The sequence below is a fragment of the Aquarana catesbeiana genome, linkage group LG12, assembly GCF_042186555.1.
Source record: "Aquarana catesbeiana isolate 2022-GZ linkage group LG12, ASM4218655v1, whole genome shotgun sequence".
In the NCBI taxonomy this organism is placed as follows: domain Eukaryota; kingdom Metazoa; phylum Chordata; class Amphibia; order Anura; family Ranidae; genus Aquarana; species Aquarana catesbeiana.
The window spans coordinates 5,994,353-6,015,284 of NC_133335.1; the positions used below are offsets into that span (position 1 = coordinate 5,994,353).

At 44.0% G+C, this 20,932-nt stretch overlaps 1 protein-coding gene across 2 annotated transcripts in view; it reads left to right on the top strand.

Moving 5' to 3' along the window:
• Positions 1-20,932, top strand: part of LOC141113855 (ABC-type organic anion transporter ABCA8-like) — an 84,753-nt gene that overhangs the window by 36,083 nt on the left and 27,738 nt on the right. For both annotated transcript variants that reach the window (XM_073607182.1, XM_073607180.1), the window contains 13 exons: positions 754-812; positions 2,199-2,309; positions 2,736-2,911; positions 3,004-3,123; positions 6,076-6,214; positions 6,622-6,712; positions 8,193-8,332; positions 8,610-8,729; positions 10,280-10,475; positions 11,209-11,375; positions 16,111-16,241; positions 17,961-18,098; positions 18,695-18,805. In XM_073607182.1, coding sequence (XP_073463283.1) covers positions 754-812; positions 2,199-2,309; positions 2,736-2,911; positions 3,004-3,123; positions 6,076-6,214; positions 6,622-6,712; positions 8,193-8,332; positions 8,610-8,729; positions 10,280-10,475; positions 11,209-11,375; positions 16,111-16,241; positions 17,961-18,098; positions 18,695-18,805 — 1,699 coding nt within the window. The remainder of the gene's footprint in view (positions 1-753; positions 813-2,198; positions 2,310-2,735; positions 2,912-3,003; positions 3,124-6,075; positions 6,215-6,621; positions 6,713-8,192; positions 8,333-8,609; positions 8,730-10,279; positions 10,476-11,208; positions 11,376-16,110; positions 16,242-17,960; positions 18,099-18,694; positions 18,806-20,932) is intronic.

Sequence of the window (20,932 nt, forward strand, 5' to 3'; positions counted from 1 at the left end):
TAATGAGCACAATAAACTATTGGGTGAAAGACCCAGGCTTTCCAGATCTCATTAATCAGCATTCCTTTCACATACATCTGCCCACTGAGTCCGAAGCTGGCAGAAACCATCATGGCCTCCTTAATAATGTCCTTTTGCATTACATAACAGAATATCTTCCTAAATGCTTGTAGCTCAAATGCCGAAGCCCATAGTCAGTAGGCAAGAGGCTAGCATTCAGTCCCCTCCAAAAGCCTCTGTCCCGAGTGAGCCCTGAAACTATGGAGGCACCATCAGCTGGGAGGTCAACCAGCCACAGCTCAAGGAACCCCTAGAAATCTCTGGAGGAACCCTGGTTGAGAATGGTTGGTATAAATTGTGAATTTTAGTATTGGGAGCTAGCTTTTAGAGTGTGTTGGATCTGGAACTATGGAGGCACCTTCAGTTGGGAGGTCAACCAGCCACAGCTCAAGAAACCCAGAGAAACCTCTGGAGAAACCCTGGTTGAGAATGGTTAGTGTAAATTGTGAATTTTAGTATCGGGAGCTAGCTCTGTAGAGTGGTGTTGGCTCTGGAAGTATGGAGGCACCATCAGTGGTCAACCAATGACTGGAAGTATGGAGGTCAACCAATGACTGCTCTAGAAACCTCTGGAGGAACCCTGGTTGAGAATGGTTGATGTAATATGTGAATTTTAGTATCAGGTCAAAGAACATGTTCTTGGACTGGTTTTATGTAATTTCCTCTAAATCATCATCTTCTCCCTTCATACAGGATAAGTAATGTCAAGAAAATGTACAGCGGCAAGGACAAGACGACAGAGGCGCTACGAGGTGATCCAATTTCTAAAATGTTCACTTCTCTTGTCTGTAAATCCACAATCCTGGAAATAAAATATTTCATATTAGAGATGTGCACAACAGAGAAAGATTTGTGTGTTAAGTTAATTAGTTTGTTTCCTCATATTCATAATAATGTTGAAATGGTTCGTTTTCAGAATTTGTTTTGTATATTCCGATTTTGTTTCGTATGTTCATTATTTTCAAATCGATTCAATATGAACTTGAAAATGAATTTGAATTTGAAATGGAACATATTGCAATGAATACAATAAGATTTAGAAGTGAAAAAAGATGACGATTCCTACTTAGGCTGCTTTATAGAACAGAATTGAAAATAATAGATTAGAATAGAATAGAAATTAATAGTATATTTTATTATGTGTAATTCTATTTTATTTTTTTCTGTTCTATTCTATTTTATTCTTTTCTATCCTTTTATTTTCTGTTCTATTCTAATCTATTCTTTTCTATTCTGTTGTATTCTATTATTTTCTTTTTTATTCTATAAAACAGCCTAAGTAGGAATCCTCATGTTATTTCTCTTTTATAACTTACTGTATTTATTGCAATATGTCTCCATTTCTAATTCAAACTCAAATTTATTTTTTCATTCGACATTGGATAATTAGTTTATAATTTATTTAGTAAAGTTTTTCATTTATTTTGGATTGATTGAAATTTGTTATTACTGTGATTCGTAAACTCCGAATGTCGTGAAGCTGAATTCTTCTTACTATATATTTCCCTTCATTCAGGGCAGAGAATAGGCTGTCTGTCCTGAGGAATTCCTATTTAGAAGACAGTGGGCATACAAACATTCACAGCCAATACCTAATTTTAATGAACACACTGTATGTAATCATTAAAAAGATTAAGGGGTGTATTTATAAAAATACAAAAATAAAAAATTCTGTATGAACATCTCAAGCATTCTCTCAGCTGTCATGAATAATCCCCATATATTGACAAAGATGTTTATTCTTATAATCGCCAGCTCCATCTAGTGGCCATGATGTGATATTTCCATGATTGAGGTTTTACAGAAAAATACTGCATTGTAGCCAGTAGATGGAGCTGATGATCATAGGAAACACACATATTAGGCAAATTATGGGGACTATTTGTTATAGCTGTAAGAAAGCTTAAGGTATTTTTTTATTTTTATCTTTTTATAAATAGAACCCTTTAAGGGCAAGGAGACCTGAAAAGTTCCAGAAAGTTGGGAAAGGATAAGTATTCTTTACACAAAAAGGATGACTGTCCTTTTTTTTTTTAAAGAGACTCAATGTTGCATTCCACAATTTTTTTGTTTCTGATGGAAGCATAATCCCATATTGTGTAGCTGTGCATTGATCACTGAAAGGTTTTACCCCCCAGGACTGAATCTGGACATCTATGAGGGACAGATCACAGCGTTACTCGGTCACAGTGGGGCTGGAAAAACAACATTACTGAATATACTCAGTGGGATGGGCGGAGCCACTGGTGGTGAGTTTTTCCTCTCGTTATAAGCTTTACCTGTCTATATAAATATAGATAGATAGGCATGACCTCTACAGTCTGTGTCCAGGGCTGAATGTAACCACTGCCGGGCACATTTGCTAGTGTAAATGTGGCCTAACATTAAAAAAAGCTGACCCAAATCCAATACAGTTTCCATCTCTCTACTTATATTGAGCTTCAAAGAGCCCTCTGACCACACTGAGCTAATACCACATCTAGAAACATCTGAGAAGTGGGCACCATACTGCTGTTGAACAGAACAAGCATGGTGTCATTATCTTACTGTGCATTATGGGTACATGACTTCGAATCTTCTGATAGGACCATAACCAACCCCTGAAATACAGATTGAGGCTCAAATATATGTTTTGGGTGGAGATGACCTTTAACGTCATTTCTTCCTCATTGTAGGGTCTGCCAACATCTATGGCCATCCTCTATCAGACCTCAGTCATCGTCAGGAGATCCAGAGAAAGATCGGCTTTTGTCCGCAGATCGATATCAACTCTGAGCTTCTAACGGTGAAGGAGAACTTGGAAGTTTTTGCTCAGATTAAAGGAGTTCCTAGAAGTAAAGTGAAATCCGAGGTACAAACCAATGCGGATGTGCAGATGTACATCAGCAATAGACATCTGCAAATGGGAGGTTTGAGTTTTTGCTGATTAGACTTTTTTTATAGGTAGAAAAGGTCCTTTGTGACCTGGACATAGAGAACATTGAAGACCTGAGAGCCAATAAACTGAGTGGAGGTCAGAGGAGGAAGCTGACCCTGGCGATTGCACTATTAGGAGACCCTGAGGTAATCTTTTCAAGTATTTTTTGGCTTTCATTGCAAAAAAAAACACTTTGCGAGAACCAGCATGGAGCATTAAGGGCACATCCATTTTCTTAAAAGTGGATTTAAACCTGTGAAATGAAAAATGAACAAAGCCCCGAGTGTGATGTCTGTCTACTCTCACAATCTTCTGCTATCTGCGTGAGAGTCAGTTCTGACAGTCTATGCCAGGGATGTCAAACTCAATTTCATTGTGGGCTGCATCAGCATTATGGTTGCCCTCAAAAGGCTGGTTGTATCCGTAAGACTAGATGTCCAGAGTACCCTATCCCCCTTACATCAGATGTCAAGAGCCCTCCAACCATCAGAAGTCAAGAGTCCCCACCCTCCCTTTCATGACAGTGTACCCCCCTTACCTTGTGCTGCTGCCGGGAAGAAGCTGGGGGCAGAGCTGGGAAGCAAAAAGTGCAGGGTCTGGAAGAGGACCAGAGCATTGTAAAAAATTTTTAGGGACACTTTTTTGGCTGTGGGCGGAGTTGCATTATAATTAGGGGGTGGGGCATGCATTTGAAGGCATGGCATAGAAAGTTGTAAAAATGCAGAAGAATGGGCGTGGTTTATGTGAAATAGTAGGTGTGGCTTAAATGGGCGTGAGGGATGAGAGATGGAGGGGGAAAGGGGGGAGAGGTATGGAGGGGCAGCAGCCCCAGATCCTACACCACAATAGCAATATGTGAATTCCAGAGTTTAACAATCAGCAGATAAAGATACTCCAAACACGTGGTGTTAGCGCTTCAATCATCCCGGCACCATGGTTGTTGTGGTGTCAGGATGATTGCGCATTATTTCTATTATCACATTGTAATATAAAATTAAATCATTCAACTCACCATAATGCAGAATCAGTGGGAGCCCTGAGCGTGTCACCTGCCATGTCGCCTGCCACTAGATGCCATCAGGTGTCCCCAGCAGAGTCCCTCCTTACATCAGGTGCCCCCATCAGCGGAGCCTTCCTCATATCTGTGTCCCATCAGCAGAGCCCCTCCTTACATCTGTGTCCCCAGCAGTGGAGTCCTCCTTACATTTGATGTCCCCATCAGTGGAGTCCTCCTTACATCTGGTGTCCCCATCAGCGGAGTCCTCCTTACATCTAGTGTCCCCATCAGCGGAGCCCTCCTTACATCTGGTGTCCCCATCAGTCCTCCTTACATGTCGTGGTGTCCCCATCAGTCCTTCTTACATGTCGTGGTGTCCCCATCAGTCCTTCTTACATGTCGTGGTGTCCCCATCAGTCCTCCTTACATGTCTCGGTGTCCCCATCAGTCCTCCTTTCATGCCGTGGTGTCCCCATCAGTCCTCCTTGCATGTCGTGGTGTCCCCATCAGTCCTCCTTACATGTCGTGGTGTCCCCATCAGTCCTCCTTACATGTCGTGGTGTCCCCATCAGTCCTCCTTACATGTCGTGGTGTCCCCATCAGTCCTCCTTACATGTCGTGGTGCCCCCATTCATCCTTCTTACATGTTGTGGTGTTCCCATCAGTCCTCCTTACATGTCGTGGTGTCCCCATCAGTCCTCCTTACATGTCGTGGTGTCCCCATCAGTCCACCCTTCATCTGGTGTCCCCATCAGACATGCAGACTGCCCCCCCTGTGACATGCAGACTGCCCCCCCCTGTGACATGCAGACTGGCCCCCCTTTGACATGCAGACTGGCCCCCCTGTGACATGCAGACTGGCCCCCCTGTGACATGCAGATTGGCCCCCCTGTGACATGCAGACTGGCCCCCCTGTGACATGCAGACTGCCCCCCCTGTGACATCCAGACTGCCCCCCTGTGACATCCAGACTGCCCCCCCTGTGACATCCAGACTGCCCCCCTGTGACATCCAGACTGCCCCCCTGTGACATGCAGACTGCCCCCGTGACATGCAGACTGCCCCCCCGTGACATGCAGACTGCCCCCCGTGACATCCAGACTGCCCCCGTGACATGCAGACTGCCCCCCGTGACATGCAGACTGCCCCCCGTGACATGCAGACTGCCCCCCGTGACATGCAGACTGCCCCCCTGTGACATGCAGACTGCCCCCCACAGTCTTAGCTGTGCAGGTTACCTTATTAGACTGTGTAGAGGGGGTATGTCCATTCCCACCACTCAGGTCTCAGATTACACTCAGGTCATTGTTCTGTGCTGTGCAATGTGTAACATCAGATCTCCACCCCCTGCTTTCTGGAGTTTAGAAATTGTGTTTTTTAGGAGGCTAAAGAGAGGGCTGCAGATAAACAGGTAAAACTTATATAGGAGGATTTGCTTAATCTTTGTGTATCACTTGAGGCCAGTCACCTCACTGTATATGGAAGGATTTACAACCACTTTAAATTTTATTTTTAAGGGCGTTTCCTTCCCATTTTTATTAAAACAAAGCTCAAGTTCCACACACACTTTTTTTTAGCATTCCTCTGCCACCAAAGAAATACACAATCTGACTCCTGGCCAGAGATCTCCTTTTGTCTGGGTTGGAGCCCTGAGCCGTAGTCACATCTATAAAGACAGCCCTCCACACACATAGACTGCTGGTGGACCCAGGTTGGGAGCTTCATCCCTTCAAAGTCTCTACAAAGCCTCTGGGCTCCAGGACCAAAACCGAGTTTTACCAATCTCTGAAGAGACATAAAATCCAGTTTCCCTTGTATGACATAAGCACCCTGGAGTGCCTCAACCTGCCTGGATGAAACCTATGGAGATAAAAACCCCTTTCACACCATGGCACCACAATTTTTTATACATGGTACATCTAACTTCTTACAATTTAAGGATTCTCATTTCTCTAAAATTGTGGAGGACATGGATGAGTATTAAATTATATATAAAGTAAACATAATTTATGGTTTTGACTGAAGTTTTCTTTTAATCGTTGGTATGCAACACAAATCTTTACAAATATCTCTTCTATTTTTAAAACTGCCCTCCTTTTAGATTCTGTTGCTGGATGAACCGACGGCTGGCCTTGACCCATTCTCCAGGCACCGTGTATGGTCTGTTCTCAAAGAGCGCAAAGTTGGCCACGTCACCTTATTTAGCACGCAGTTCATGGACGAAGCTGACATCCTTGCGGGTGCGGTGCTTTAAGGTTTTGGTGTCCACCTGTCTGGTGTAATTTAAACCCTAGGGGCCCTTGAGAAACATTTATTTTAAAAAATGTACTCAAGACTACTCATGTCCATTTCTTTAGCCCAATAAGTGGTCACTGCCCAAATATTCTGAAGCCAATCAGCATGGTTGTATCTGCTGTAAAAGTTCACATGACCAAGCATTTTTCCTTTAAATTTGTGACCTTAGCTATCATTTGGGCTATTTTGGGCTACAACAAATGTTGGCTTTTCAAAGACCAATCTCTGTAACCAGATGCATCCAATGTAGTTTATCCCAACTCTCAAACTTGCTTGCCATGGCATACAAAATGTTTAAACTTGTTGGAAATTCTTATACATGTCTGATCATTATCTTGTAATTTGGTTCCAGACCGTAAGGCTGTGCTTTCCAATGGGAGGCTGAAATGCGTTGGGAGTTCTTTTTTCCTAAAGCGAAAATGGGGCATCGGCTATCACTTGAGGTGAGCATGGAGACCCAAACCTGCATGTAATGCTTTGAGACTTGCAGAAGATGTAGTTGGTGCACTAAGTTTAGGAGTCACCAAACAATTCCTCTAACATCTAGACTGTGGTGCAAACACAAAGGATCTCATACTTGACATTTCAAAGAAGGGTTAAGGTTCACCAAACAACTCCTCTAGCATCTAGCCTTTGGTGCTTTCACAAAGGGCTTCATACCTAAACAACACGGAAGGGTTAGGATTCACCAAACAATTTCTCTAACAATTAGGATGAGGAGCAAACACAAAGGGTCTCATACCTAAACCTTCAAGGAAGGGTTAGGATTCACCAAACAACTCTTCTAACATATAGACTGTGGTTCTTATGCAAAGGGCTTCATCCCTAAACTACATGGAAGAGTTAGGATTCACTAACAACTCCTCTAACATTTAGACTGTGGTGAAAACACAAAGGGTCTCATACCTGAACCTTCAAAAAGGGTTAGGATTCACCAATCAACTCCTCTACCATCTAGACTATGGTGCCAACACAAAGGGTCCCATACCTGAACTTTCAAGAAGGATTAGGATTCACCAAACAACTCTGCTAACATCTAGACTGTGGTGCAAACACAAAGGGTCTCATACTTGAAATTTCAAGGAAGGGTTAAGGTTCATCAGACAACTCCTCTAACATCTAGACTTTGGCACTTTCACAAAGGGCTTCATAACTAAACTACACGGAAGGGTTAGGATTCACCAAACAACTCCTCTAACATTTAGGCTGTGGTGCAAACACAAAAGGTTTCATACCTGAACCTTCATGGAAGAGTTAGGATTCATTAAACAACTCCACTAACATCTACTGTGATGCCAACACAAAGGGCTTCATACAGGAACCCACATGGAAGGGTTAGGATTCACTAAACAACTCCTCGAACATCTAGACTGTAGTGCTAACACAAAGGTCCCCCTACTGGAACCTTCAAGGAAGGGTTAGGATTCACCAAACAACCTCTCCACTATCTAGACTGTGGTGCTAACGCAAAGAGCCTCATACCTGAACCATAAAGGAAGGGTTAGGATTCACAAAACTACTTCTCTTAACATCTAGACTGTGATGCAAACACAACAAAGCCTCATACCTGAATAACCAAGGAAGCTTTAGTTGCCTGGAGTCACCAGGTCTACACTACACGAATAGAGAAATAAGCCTAGTTGGGTTTATGAAAATGCAGAAACTTCTATGCTGTGGGTCAATGTGGTAAATACAGAGAAAAAAACTTTTTGGTCTTTTCAGCATAGACTAATCATCCACTATTGTGTCATTAAACCGTAATCTCTGGTATAGCACGTGGCCCTTTTTAAGACTAAGTCTGACATTTCCAGCTTCAAAGGAATATAAGGTAGACCCATATGAAGGATCCATGTCCCTCAAAAGTGTGGAGAGTGTTTTAATGATGAATTTTGACTGATAACTTTGTCCTTTTTGGGTAACCAGGATGCAGGTGACCCCATCATGTGATACAGAGGCCATCACATCCCTCATAAAGCAGCACGTCTCCAGTGCCAAACTCAGCACACAGAATGTGGAGGATTTGACGTTCACCCTGCCATTCCTGAACATGGATGCCTTCCCTGGTACGGGGATCATGTCATAGTCTGGGGGGGCATAAAATGGAAGTATACATTCATTTGTAGTGGATTCATAAAATAACAGGGAAAGGAAGCAGAGAGTGCACGGACCAGGAGCATCAAGCTAAGGGTACCGCAAAGTTCCTGCCATATTTATATGATCCCTAAGTCAGAAAAGACAGCATGGAGATAAATGTAATTCATTGATTACACTAACCTCCTACTGTCCTTTCCAGTTCTATATGCTAAAGTTCTCCTATAACACTGAACTGTTTTTTTGCAGCTCTGTTCTCTGACCTGGAGGGATATGTGGGCCGAGAAATTGTAAGTTACGGAGTCTCTATTACTACTCTGGATGATGTGTTCCTGAAATTGGAAGGAGAGGCCGAGATTGAAAAAGGAGGTGGGTGACGTTTTTATGTTTTTATAATCTGGCAGTTCTAATGTCTGAAATTCTGCAAATTTTTACCAATTCTTAAATGCGGAGGCTGTGGGCCTTAAAAAGGGTCCGCCTGACCCAAGATGGCTGTTAGAGCCACATTGGATGGCAGCATACAATGGGATAGCTTCCCCAGTGACCCAGGAAACCATAGAGGGATCATGTTCCTCTTGACCTCTTCTCCAACTGCAGTGTCACTGCAGAAGAGTACCACCTGCAGTGGAGAGTGGAGAAATAGCGAAAATAGACGGCATTTGCCTACAATACCCCCCCCCCCCCACCCCCCTTAACAGATGCTGTCCTTGGCATCAAAATAAAGTGGAAACAACAATAACAATGGTGATAAAAGCACAATCAAAATATGGGTAGGCAGAATAATAAACAACTCAAACAACTGGACAGCAGAGCTGGCCGCGGTTAGACTGCAAAGAGTGCCGGCTCTCTTGATTCCCCGTAGAGTCACTTGGCAAAGGCTCAACTGCAGGCAGTGACTCGGGAGGCCTGAAGTTACAAGGGACCAGGCATGTCTTCTATTTTCTTTTCACCTGAGCCCAAGGTTGAATCTTCGGATGAGTCAGTACAGTCTGTGGTACTGGATGGTGTGGGTGAGCATTCCTGGCTCCCAACTCCGACTCGAACATCAGGTGTTCGCCTGTTCGCCAAATAGCAAACAATTTGGGGTGTTCGCGGAAAATTCGAAAACCGCAACACCCTTAAAAAGTCTATGGGAGACATTAAAAGTGATCATTTTAAAGGGTTATATTAATGGTATTGTCATAAAAAGTGTTTGGGGACCCAGGTCCTGCCCCAGGGGACATGTATCAATGCAAAAAAAAGTTTTAAACACAGCCATTTTTTCGGGAGCAGTAATTTTAATAATGCTTAAAGTGAAACAATAAAAGTGAAATATTCCTTTAAATTTCATACCTGGGGGGTGTCTATAGTATGCCTGTCCCCTGATACATGTCCTCTGGGGCAGGACCCGGGTTCCCAAACACTTTTTATGACAATAACTTGCATATTAGCCTTTAAAATTTCATGTTCGTGTCCCATAGACTTTAACGGTGTTCGCGTGTTCTAACACATTTTTTGCCTGTTCGCATGTTCTGCCGCGAAGCGAACCGGGGGGTGTTTGGCTCATCCCTACCAAAGACTTAAGCACCACCTGCACTAGAGAAAGTAGACTGCACCTGCCTACACAATTTATATAAAGTTACCAGCTCACGGGATTTCTGGCAGGATGAACAGGATTTTGTTTGCACTTTAAAAAAAAAAAAACACTTTCATTTGTATATTTAACAAACCAAAAAGAGCCAAGGAGTTCAGGTTTACATACTCTTTAACTACATCCCAAGGCTAAGTTTGAGGTCAAAATTGCTACCAATGTGGCAATGACTATATTATTATTGCGATTAATGACAGTGAAATATGCCACAACAAGGTCTTTGCAATTAAAGTTTTGCTGTCTATGTACAGCACACCAAATTATTTATTTTCTCATCTTGACTGATCAGATTATGGCGTTTTTGCCCAAGAGCAAAATGAAGAAGAGGATCACTTCTCCTCAGAGCCGGAGGATTCTATCCTTCTGATGTCGGACTCTGGTACACCCACCATCAGTGGACTGGCATTGTGGAGACAGCAGGTGTTGGCCGTGGCGAGGATACGATACTTGAAACTTATCCATGACATAAAAGGCTTTCGATCCATGTAGGTATAATCGGTTTCTGGCGATCTCTGATATGGCGGGACCGGGGTATGGTATAGTATAGCGTTATTCCATGTGTAAAATTCTGCTTATTTATTGATTTATGTACACAGAAGACCTGGCTTGCAATCGGCATCCTAACTAATTTCTATGGTGCTCAGTGGGGCTGAGGTCAGGGCTCTGTGCAGCACTCTCAGGTTCCTCCAAACCAAAATGGTCAAACCGTGTCTTTATGGAGCTGGTGTTGTATACAGAAGACCTCGCTCACATTTGGCATTCCAACTAATCCCAAAGGTGTTCAGTAGGATTGAGGTCAGGGCTCTGTGGAGGCCACTCATGGTTCTCCACACCAAATTGATCACATGTCTTTATGGAGCTGGTTTGTACACAGGGGCTCAGTCATGGTGGAACAGAAAAGGGCCTTCCTCAAATTTTTACAACAAGGTTGGAAGAGCACAATTGTCTACAATGTCTTTGTATGATGGAGTAATACCAGGACCTGTCACTAGAGACATCATTTGGAGAGGTGGCCCCATATAGTGTACTTTTCTCCTAAGATATATTGTATACTACTTTTGGATTACCTGATGGGTGGAGTTGGGAACATTGGTGTTGATTGAAGTAGCAGGTTACTGCCAACAACACCTGTCAGGTGCAATATAGGAATGGAACTAGGAGACTGTGTGTAGTTGTCCTTAATTTAATATGCATGTAACACGCCATCTTGAATTTCAGACTTCTTCTGCTGGTATTGTTCATCCTTCCCCTGGTTACCACCACCATACTGGTGAACATTTTCCAATCCACAAACACCTGGGAGCTGACTCCACAGCTTTACTTCCGAAGACCCGGAGATCGGGCCCATAGATATTACTCCAATCTTCTACTCGTCAACACCACTGGTACAAAACCAAAAGGGGCCATCATTTTCAGTTATCAGCACTCTAAGCTTAAAAATTTCACTTGGCAAATCAAAAACATTCTCAGTCTTAAAGCAGAACTGAAGCAGCAGTTCCCAGAACATTTACTATAATGTCCAGGCATGTTCCACCTTATGGTGACTTAGATTGGCCTCTTCCAGCTATGCATGGTCCATGCTCCACCTCGTCACTGCAATCTCCTTCTAGGCTTCTTTTGGCCTGGCATCTTTTCTTCCACCATTAGTGTGGGTTGCAGTTACATCTTCCTGTCACCCAGCTCCATTTGCTTATAGATGCCGGAAATATACACTGCACTGTTTATGCACTAAACACAAAGTACTAATAGACAGGCAAATTATTTTTTGAGGCAGAAGAAACATATAGGGGTTGGTTTACTAAAACTGGAGAGTGCAGAATCTGGTGCAGTTCTGCATGGCAGCCAATCAGCTTCTAACTTCAGCTTGTTCAGTTAAGCTTTGACATTAAAAAAACTGGAAGCTGATTGGTTTCTATGCAAAGCTGCACCAGATTTTGTACTTTCCAGTTTTAGTAAATCAACTCCATAAAGTCTCTACTCCTTGGAGTCTATTTATAAAAAGATCACTGTGGAAATGCCTCAAGCATTCTCACAACTGTCAAAGATATTATTGTCAGCTCCATTTAGTGTCTGTATTGCAGAATTTTCCTGAAATACCCCAATGAAGAAAATACTGCATTATGGCCAGTATTGAATATGTAAAGTATTCATACCCCTTGAAATTTTACACATTCTGTCATGTTACAACCAAATACGTAAATGTATTTTATTGGGATGTTATGTGATAGACCAACACAAAGTGGCACATAATTGTGAAGTGGAAGGAAAATGATAAATGATACAAATAAATATGTGAAAAGTGTGGGGGGCATTTGCATAGCGCCCCCCTGAGTCAATACTTTGTAGAACCCCCTTTCTCTGCAATTACAATTGCAAGTCTTTTTGGGGATGTCTCTACCAGCTTTGCACATGTAGAGAGGGACATTTTTGACCATTCTTCTTTGCAAAATATCTCAAGCTCTGTCAGATTGGATGGAAAACGTCTGTGAACAGCAATTTCCAAGTCTTGCCACAGATTCTCAATTGGATTTAGGTCTGCACTGTGACTGGGCCATTCTAACACATGAATATGCTTTGATCTAAACCGTTCCATTGTAGCTCTGGCTGGATGTTTCGGGTCGTTGTCCTGCTGGAAGGTGAACCTCCGCCCCAGTCTCAAATCTTTTGCAGACTCTAACAGGTTTTCTTCTAAGATTGCCCTATATTTGGCTCCATCCATCTTCCCATCAACTCTGACCAGCTTCCCTGTCCCTGCTGAAGAAAAGCATCCCCACAACATGATGCTGCCACCACCATGTTTCACGGTGGGGATGGTGTGTTCAGGCTGATGTTTTCCACCAGACATAGCGTTTTGCTTTTAGGCCAAAAAGTTGAATTTTGGTCTCATCTGACCAGAGCACCTACTTCTACATGTTTGCTGTGTCCTCCACATGGCTTCTTACAAACTGCAAACGGGACTTCTTATGACTTTCTTTCACCAATGTCTTTCTTCTTGTCACTCTTCCATAAAGGGCAGATTTGTGGAGAACACGACTAATAGTTGTCCTGTGGACAGATTCTCCCACCTGAGCTGTGGATCTCTGCAGCTCCTCCAGAGTTACCATGGACCTCTTGGCTCTTCTCTGATGAATGTTCTCCTTGCCCGGCCGGTCAGTTTAGGTGGACGGCCATGTCTTGGTAGGTTTGCAGTTGTGCCATACTCTTTCTGTTTTCCGATGATGGATTGAACAGAGCTCAGTGAGATGTTCAAAGCTTGGGAGATTTTTTATAACCTAACCCTGCTTTAAACTTCTCCACACCTTATCCCTGACCTGTCTGGTGTAATCCATGGCCTTCATGATGCTGTTGGTTCACTAAGATTCTCTAAAGCAAACCTCTGAGGGCTTCACGGAACAGCTATATTAATAATGAGATTAAATTACACCCTGGTGGACTCTATTTACTAAATAGGTGACTTCTGAAGGCAATTGGTTCCACTAGATTTTAGTTTGGGGTATCAGAGTAAAAGGGGCTGAATAAAAATGCATGCCACACTTATCAGATATTTTTTTTTTTTTAACTTGAAAACCATTTATAATTTTCCTTCCACTTCACAAGTATGTGACACTTTGTGGTGGTCTGTCACATAAAATCCCCAAAAATACTTTTACGTTTTTGGTTGTACCACGACAAAATGTGGAAAATTTCAAGGGGTACGAATACTCTTTCAAGTCACTGTATATTACTAGGGATGGGCTATCTGTTCGAATCGAACATTGGCTGCTCGCCCGTTCACCGAACAGCGAACAATTTGGGGTGTTCGCGGCAAATTCGAAAAGCCGCGGAACACCCTTTAAAAGTCTATGGGAGAAATCTAAAGTGCCTAATGTAAAGCTTAATATGCAAGTTATTGTCATAAAAAAGTGTTTTGGGGACCCGGGTCCTGCCCCAGGGGACATGTATCAATGCAAAAAAATTTTTTTTAAAACATCCGTTTTTTCGGGAGCAGTGATTTTAATGATGCTTAAAGTGAAACAATAAAAGTGAAATATTCCTTTAAATTTCGTACCTGGGTGGTGTCTATAGTATGCTTGTAAATTAGCGCATGTTTCCCGTGTTTATAACAGTCCGAGAGCAAAATGACATTTCTAAAGGAAAAAAAGTAATTTAAAAGTGCTTGCGCTAGTGCCGACTATTAATGAATTGTTGGTCCCGACAATACACATAAAAGTCATTGAAAAACTTTTTAAAAATGCGTGAGGGTCCCCCAAAATTCCATTACCAGGCCCTTCAGGTCTGGTATGGATATTAAGGGGAACCCCACGCCAAAATTATTTTTTTAAATGGCGAGGGGTTCCCCCCAAAAATCCATACCCGACATTTTAGGTCTGGTATAGATTTTAAGGGGAACTCCGTGCCAAAATTTAAAAATGAAATGGCGTGGGGTTCCCCTAAAAATCCACACCAGACCCTTATCCGAGCACGCAACCTGGCAGGCCGCAGGAAAAGAGGGGGGAACAAGAGAGCGCCCCCCCTCCTGAACCGTACAAGGCCACATGCCCTCAACAAGGGGAGGATGTCCCCATGTTGATGGGGACAAGGGCCTCATCACCACAACCCTTTTCCGGTGGTTGTGGGGGTCTGCGGGCGGGGGATTATCGGAATCTGGAAGCCCCCTTTACCCCTATCGTTTGACAAAAATAAATTGTCAAAATGTTAAAAAACCACAGGAGACGGCTTGGGACAAGTCCTTTATTAAAAATAAAAAAATAAAAAGATTCCAGCGATTTAATCCAATAAATCCATGCTCCTACTCCAGCGATGTAATCCAATTCTCGATCTCCAGCGATGGATGATCTCCAGCGACTCCAGCAAGGAACACGCACAGGATCCTGCCTCCACTGGAGGCACCCAGCCAATGACGCGGCGCTAGCTTGACAGCCCTTATGTAGCTGAGGGAGGGGCCACCCGTCACGTGACCCCGTCGCCCTCTGACAAAGGGAAATGCCAGGGTTTCGCCCTCAGCTACATAAGAACTGTCAAGCTGGCGCCGCGTCATTGGCTGGGTGCCTCCGGTGGAGGCAGGATCCTGTGCGTGTTCCTCGCTGGAGTCGCTGGAGATCATCCATCGCTGGAGATCGAGAATTGGATTACATCGCTGGAGTAGGAGCATGGATTTATTGGATTACATCGCTGGAATCTCTTTTTTATTTTTTTATTTTTAATAAGGGACTTGTCCCAAGCCGTTTTGTGAAATGGTAGGGGTACAATGTACCTCTTACCAATTCACATGGGGGGCGGGATCTGGGTGTCCCCTTTGTTAAAGAGGGCTTCCAGATTCCAATAACCCCCTGCCCGCAGACCCGCACAACCACCACGCAAGGGTTGTGGGGATGAGGCCCCCGTCCCCATCAACATGGGGACATCAACCCCATGTTGAGGGCATGTGGCCTGGTACAGTTCCTTTTCCTGCGGCCTGCCAGGTTGCGTGCTCGGATAAGGGTCTGGTGTGGATTTTTGGGGGAACCGCACGCCATTTTTTAAAAAATTTTGCTACGGAGTTCTTCTTAATATCCATACCAGACCTGAAGGGCCTGGTAATGGAATTTTGGGGGACCCCCACGCATTTTTTTTTTATTTATTTATTTTTCAATGACTTTCAATGCCTTTTATGTGTATTGTCGGGACCGACAATTCATTAATAGCCGGCACTAGTGCTAGCACTTTTAAATGACTTTTTTTTCCTTTAGAAATGTCATTTTGCTCTCAGACTGTTATAAACACGGGAAACATGCGCTAATTTACAGGCATACTATAGACACCCCCCAGGTACGAAATTTAAAGGAATATTTCACTTTTATTGTTTCACTTTAAGCATTATTAAAATCACTGCTCCCGGAAAAACGTCCGTTTTTAAAACTTTTTTTTGCATTGATACATGGGGCAGGACCCGGGTCCCCAACAATGTTACAATGTTACAACAGACAATGTTACCAAAGAGTAAAACAAATTTCCATTTTGTAGGTCAACCCTACAACCGCCTGAGAATGTTTTTACTATTAACCCATACATGTCACTAAGCTTTCTTTTAACTTAACCATAACATTCCATAATGGTGACTTCCAGTATTTCTCCACATAGGTTTTCCCATTGAGAATCTTGTTCATGGTATCACGGCTCAAGATATTGCAGTGGATGTTCTGGATGGTCCGTATGATGAAAACACTACGGCCTACAACGGCGCTATCGAGATCACACGAGGCAACAACACGGTAATAAAACTTTCTTACAAACTAACATTTCTCCCCCACTAAGGATGCTGAAAATAACCCAACAGGACATGTCCCCTACTATATTCCTGATCTATACAGCATGGACACATCAGTGTGTAGACAGTACTGATAACATTATCACTAGTCTCTAAATCAAGAAAATCACGCTATTCATACTTATACAATATATGGCCATAGTATGTGTACCCCTGACCATCACGCCTATTTGAGATTGTTGGACATCCCGTTCCAAAACCATGACCATTAATATGCAGTTTTTAATTGAGTTGCCCCCTTTGTGGCTATAACATCCTCCACTCTCTTGGGAAACTTTCCACAAGATTTTTAAGTGTGTCTGTGGGAATTTGGTTTCATTTGTAAGTACCGATGTTGGATGAGAGAATGTGGTTCCAATTCTTCCCAAAGGTGTTCAGTGGGGTTGAGGTCAGGGTTCCATACAGGCAGGGGCGGACTGACCATTGAGCGACTCGGGCACTGCCCGAGGGCCCTGGGCCACTAGGGGGCCCCATCAGGCTTGCCAGCCTCAGTAAAACCAGGGACAGTATGTATAAATCTGTGTTTTTTTTTTACATCTGTCTGTGTATACTGTGTGTACATGTAGGTGTATACTGTGTGGTTGTATACTGTGTGTGTGTATACTGTGTGGCCCCATAATCTCTGATTGCCTGGGGGCCCCATAATCTCCTATTGCCCGGGGGCCCCATGAGTTATCAGTCCGCCCCTGCATACAGGACACTCAAGTTCCTCTACACCATACTGGCCAAATCATGTTGAGTTATCCACTTTTGTGTCTATAACAGCCTTAACACTCCAGGGAAGGCTTTCTGCAAAATTTTGAGTCTGTGGGAATCTGTGTCTATCTGTGAGGTCAGGTGCTGATGTTGGATGAGAAGACCTGGCTCATAATCTGTCATCCTTCCAAAGGTGTAGGGTTGAGGTCAGGGCTCTGTATACAGCATTTATGTTCCTCCACACCAAACTGGTCAAACCATGTTGCCTTATCCCTTCTTTGTGTCTATAACAGCCCCCACTCTTCTTGGAAGGCTTTCCACAAGAGTTTAGAGAGTGTCTGTGGATATTTGGGCCCATTTGTGGATGGATTAATGGATGAGAAGAGATCTAGTCCAACCAGCTCTGTATCAAGCTGGCTTTGTACACAGAAGACCTGGCTTGCAATCAGCATTTCAATTCATCCCAAAGGCGTTCACTAGGGTTGAGGCCATGGCTCAATGTAGGCCCTCAAGCTTCTTCACACCATGCTGGTCAAACCATATCTTTATGGAACTGGCTTTGTACACAGAAGACCTGGCTTGTACTCATTGCTCCAGGGGGGGCACAGTCAAGCTGGAACAGAAAAGAGTCTTCACCAAACTGTTACTACGAGATCAGAAGAGCACAATTCTACACTGTCTGTGTATGAAGACTGCAAAAGATAACCTTATATGGGTTGCAATGCTTCCCTACTCTATCCAAAACTACCAAAAAATGCTTTGCTATACATACACTCTAAATCCAATCGCATTGGATGAAAATGCATGAAATTATGAAATAAGTTTATGTGGCCTTGACACTTACAATTCCAAGACTGATGTTCCAGTGTTGTTCAGTAGATGCCTAGGGTGTGCACAATTCCAAAAGACGATTCTGTTGAACATATTTATTTTGTATGGTATCACTTTTCTGCTTTTATTATTTTAGGATTACGGGTACACAATAATCGGAAACCCCCGAGCACACAATATCCTCCCAGTATTGGTTAATATCATCAGTAATGCCTTTTTGAGGGCCTATAACTCCACGGAGAGGATCAGGGTGTGGAACTACCCCATTGTGCCTGTGAGTACCCGTCTGTCCGTTCCTGGTTTACTTTTGTATCAGGTCATGAGGTTATTTTAATACACAGCAATGCACCATCGCCACCTGCACCAGTTTCTATTGCAGAGGAACTGGCACTGGGTCTGCTCTATTGTTATCAGAGGGAATGTGTCAGTTTTCAGTATAGAAAACTGCCACATATCAATGCCAGGTCGGGACTGCCATGCAGGATGTGAGTAGCAGACAGCTCACCTCCCACTCTCTGCTCATGCAGTCATTACACTATATGAGTTTTCTGCCCTTCTCCTCCCCCGTCCTGCACTCAACTGAGCAGACGGTGTGGGGGTGGGGGAAGGAATTTGGGCCGGGCAGAGGGATCCGGAGCATACAGCTCCATCTGAACTGATCTCTGTGCTGTATCTGTCACAGACACTGCATACTTCACACAGCAGGTCAGTCCTACCTAATAAAGGTGTTTATACCTAACCGTAAGGGCTGGACCACACAATGAAAACTACTGGATCGGAGGGGAAAATTGTCCTCAAACATATTTTTTGTTCGCTTTCTAATAAAGAAAATAATTTTTTTGTTGTAACAATTTTCCTTTCTGTCACCAGGACTACAAGAAACACTGGTCATATGAGATTTTCTACATGGGATTGGCGTGTATGATCTTTGCGTCTGGACTTGCCCCCCACTTTGCAATGACCAGCATGCAGGATATGAAGGTTAGTATAGGCCAGGGGTCTCCAAACTTTCTAAGCAAAGGGCTAGTTTACTGGCCTTCAGGTTTTAGGGGGGGCAGAATCTTTGGTGTCAGTGAGAAGAATTGCACCCCATAGTTGGTGTCTTTGGTAGGATTTATGCCCCATCCTTGGTCTCATTGGGCCTCATTGTTGGTGTTATTGGGAGGAAGTGTGCCCCATCATTGGTGACATTGGGCCCCATCGTTGGTGTCATTGGGAGGAATGAACCCATCCTTGGTGTCATTGGGCCCCATCATTGGTGTCATTGGGAAGAATTGTACCCCATCATTGGGCCTCGTTGTTGGTGTTATTGGGAGGAATTGTGCCCCATCATTGGTGACATTGGGCCTCATTGTTTGTGTCATTGGGAGGAAATTTGTCCCATCGTTGGTGTCATTGGTAGGAATTGTGCCTCATGATCTGTGTTATTGGGAGGAACTGTGCCCCTTCGTTGGTGACATATGGCCAAGGGCCATATAAAGGCAAGCAAAGGGCCTCATCCGGCCCCCGGGCCGCAGTTTGGAGACCACTGGTATAGGCTATGGGACTTAATTACTATCATGTTTTCTAATTAAGATTTAAAGGAGAAGTACGGGGAAATCTCATTTGGCTGTACTTCTCCTGTGGATCGCAGGAGTGCTGTTCGTTCTGCACTCCTGTGACCCCTTTTCAGCAGACAGCGGGCTGAAGCCCGCTGTCAGCTGACGTCCCAGAGGCGGTCCAGGCTTGGGCAAGATCACGACAATGAAGTCGGGATCTGCCCACATGCCTGGACCTGCACTCAGCTCTGTCTTTCAGCAAGCCGCCCCCTCCACAGCCCAGCCTCCAGTGAGCACTGTGGGGAGGGGACAAAGCAGAGAGATGGTGACTGACAGTCACCAGCTCTCTGCTCAGGGAGCCCTAAGAACTGAGTGATTGGCGATGTTTGAACGCTCGGTTCTCAGGGTTAGAGCCAGCGGAGGACAGATGCAGCATCCACCTAAGTAAGTATAATTCAGGAAAAACAAACCAACCCCATTCTACTCTTTGAAAGTGGATCTCTACTTTGGAAGCCCTAAAAAGGCAAGGGTATGGACTAGGACTAGTCACCAGCATTATCTGTGGGCTTCTGGAAGCTGATCTTTTCTCCAATATAGACTTACCATGCCCTGTTCTGCACTGTGTCTCTTTGTGGAGGCAACAATGTTGGTAGAGACAGAGCTTTGCTCCTCATGTCAGAGCTGACTCCAGATGACTGGTGGTTATCTGATGACTGCACAGATCCACAGAATGGATGAAGTACAAGCAGGGAGATCCTTGCATTGTAGGTTCTCAGGTGCAGCTTCCTCTCCAGCAAAGAGAACAGTGAGTAGCATTGTAGGGACATCACCAAATCTCACTCCAGATCTTCTGAGGCCACCAGGCGGCGTAGAATCAGGGAGATCCCTCAGGTCAGGGCTGGGAGAAGGGGTGTGCAGGAGGGGCAGCTGCCCTGGGTGCAATGGTTTACTGGGGGTACCCTCCTTCTGTTGCAAGTAGTGACAGCAGCAGTGATTTATACAAGCAAGTGACTGCTGGGTGTAGGATCCCCTAAGCTTGCACATCACGAGTAGGGGATGTAGGGAGCAGTTTGTAATCTTAGCCCTGGGTGCTGGATGGCCTTGTCCAGGCACTGCCTCAGGTATAAATTTCTCTCCAGCAACGGAAACAGTCAGCAGCACAGAAGTGACCTCACCAAAACTCCTGAGGCCACCAGGATTGGAAGCAGGGAGATGCTTGCACTTCAGGTCCTTTCGTACAACTTTCTCTCCAGCAAAGAGAACAGTGAGCAGCACAGTAGTGACATCACCAAATCTTCAGGCATGGAAGCAAGGAGATCCTTCCACTGTTGTTTCTCAGGTACAAATTCCTCTGCAGCAGGGAGAACAATGAGCAGCACAGTAGTAACATCACCAAATCTCACTCTATATCTTGAGACTGTCAGGCTTGGCAGCTTTCACTGCATGTCCTCAAAAGCACCTTTCTTTCTTTTATATGAAGAGGAAGCTGTGTCTAAGTGCAATATTAAAAGATTTAATCAAGTGCACAAGGTGTTAAAAGCACTTACAGGTAACGCGTTTCGGAACATGC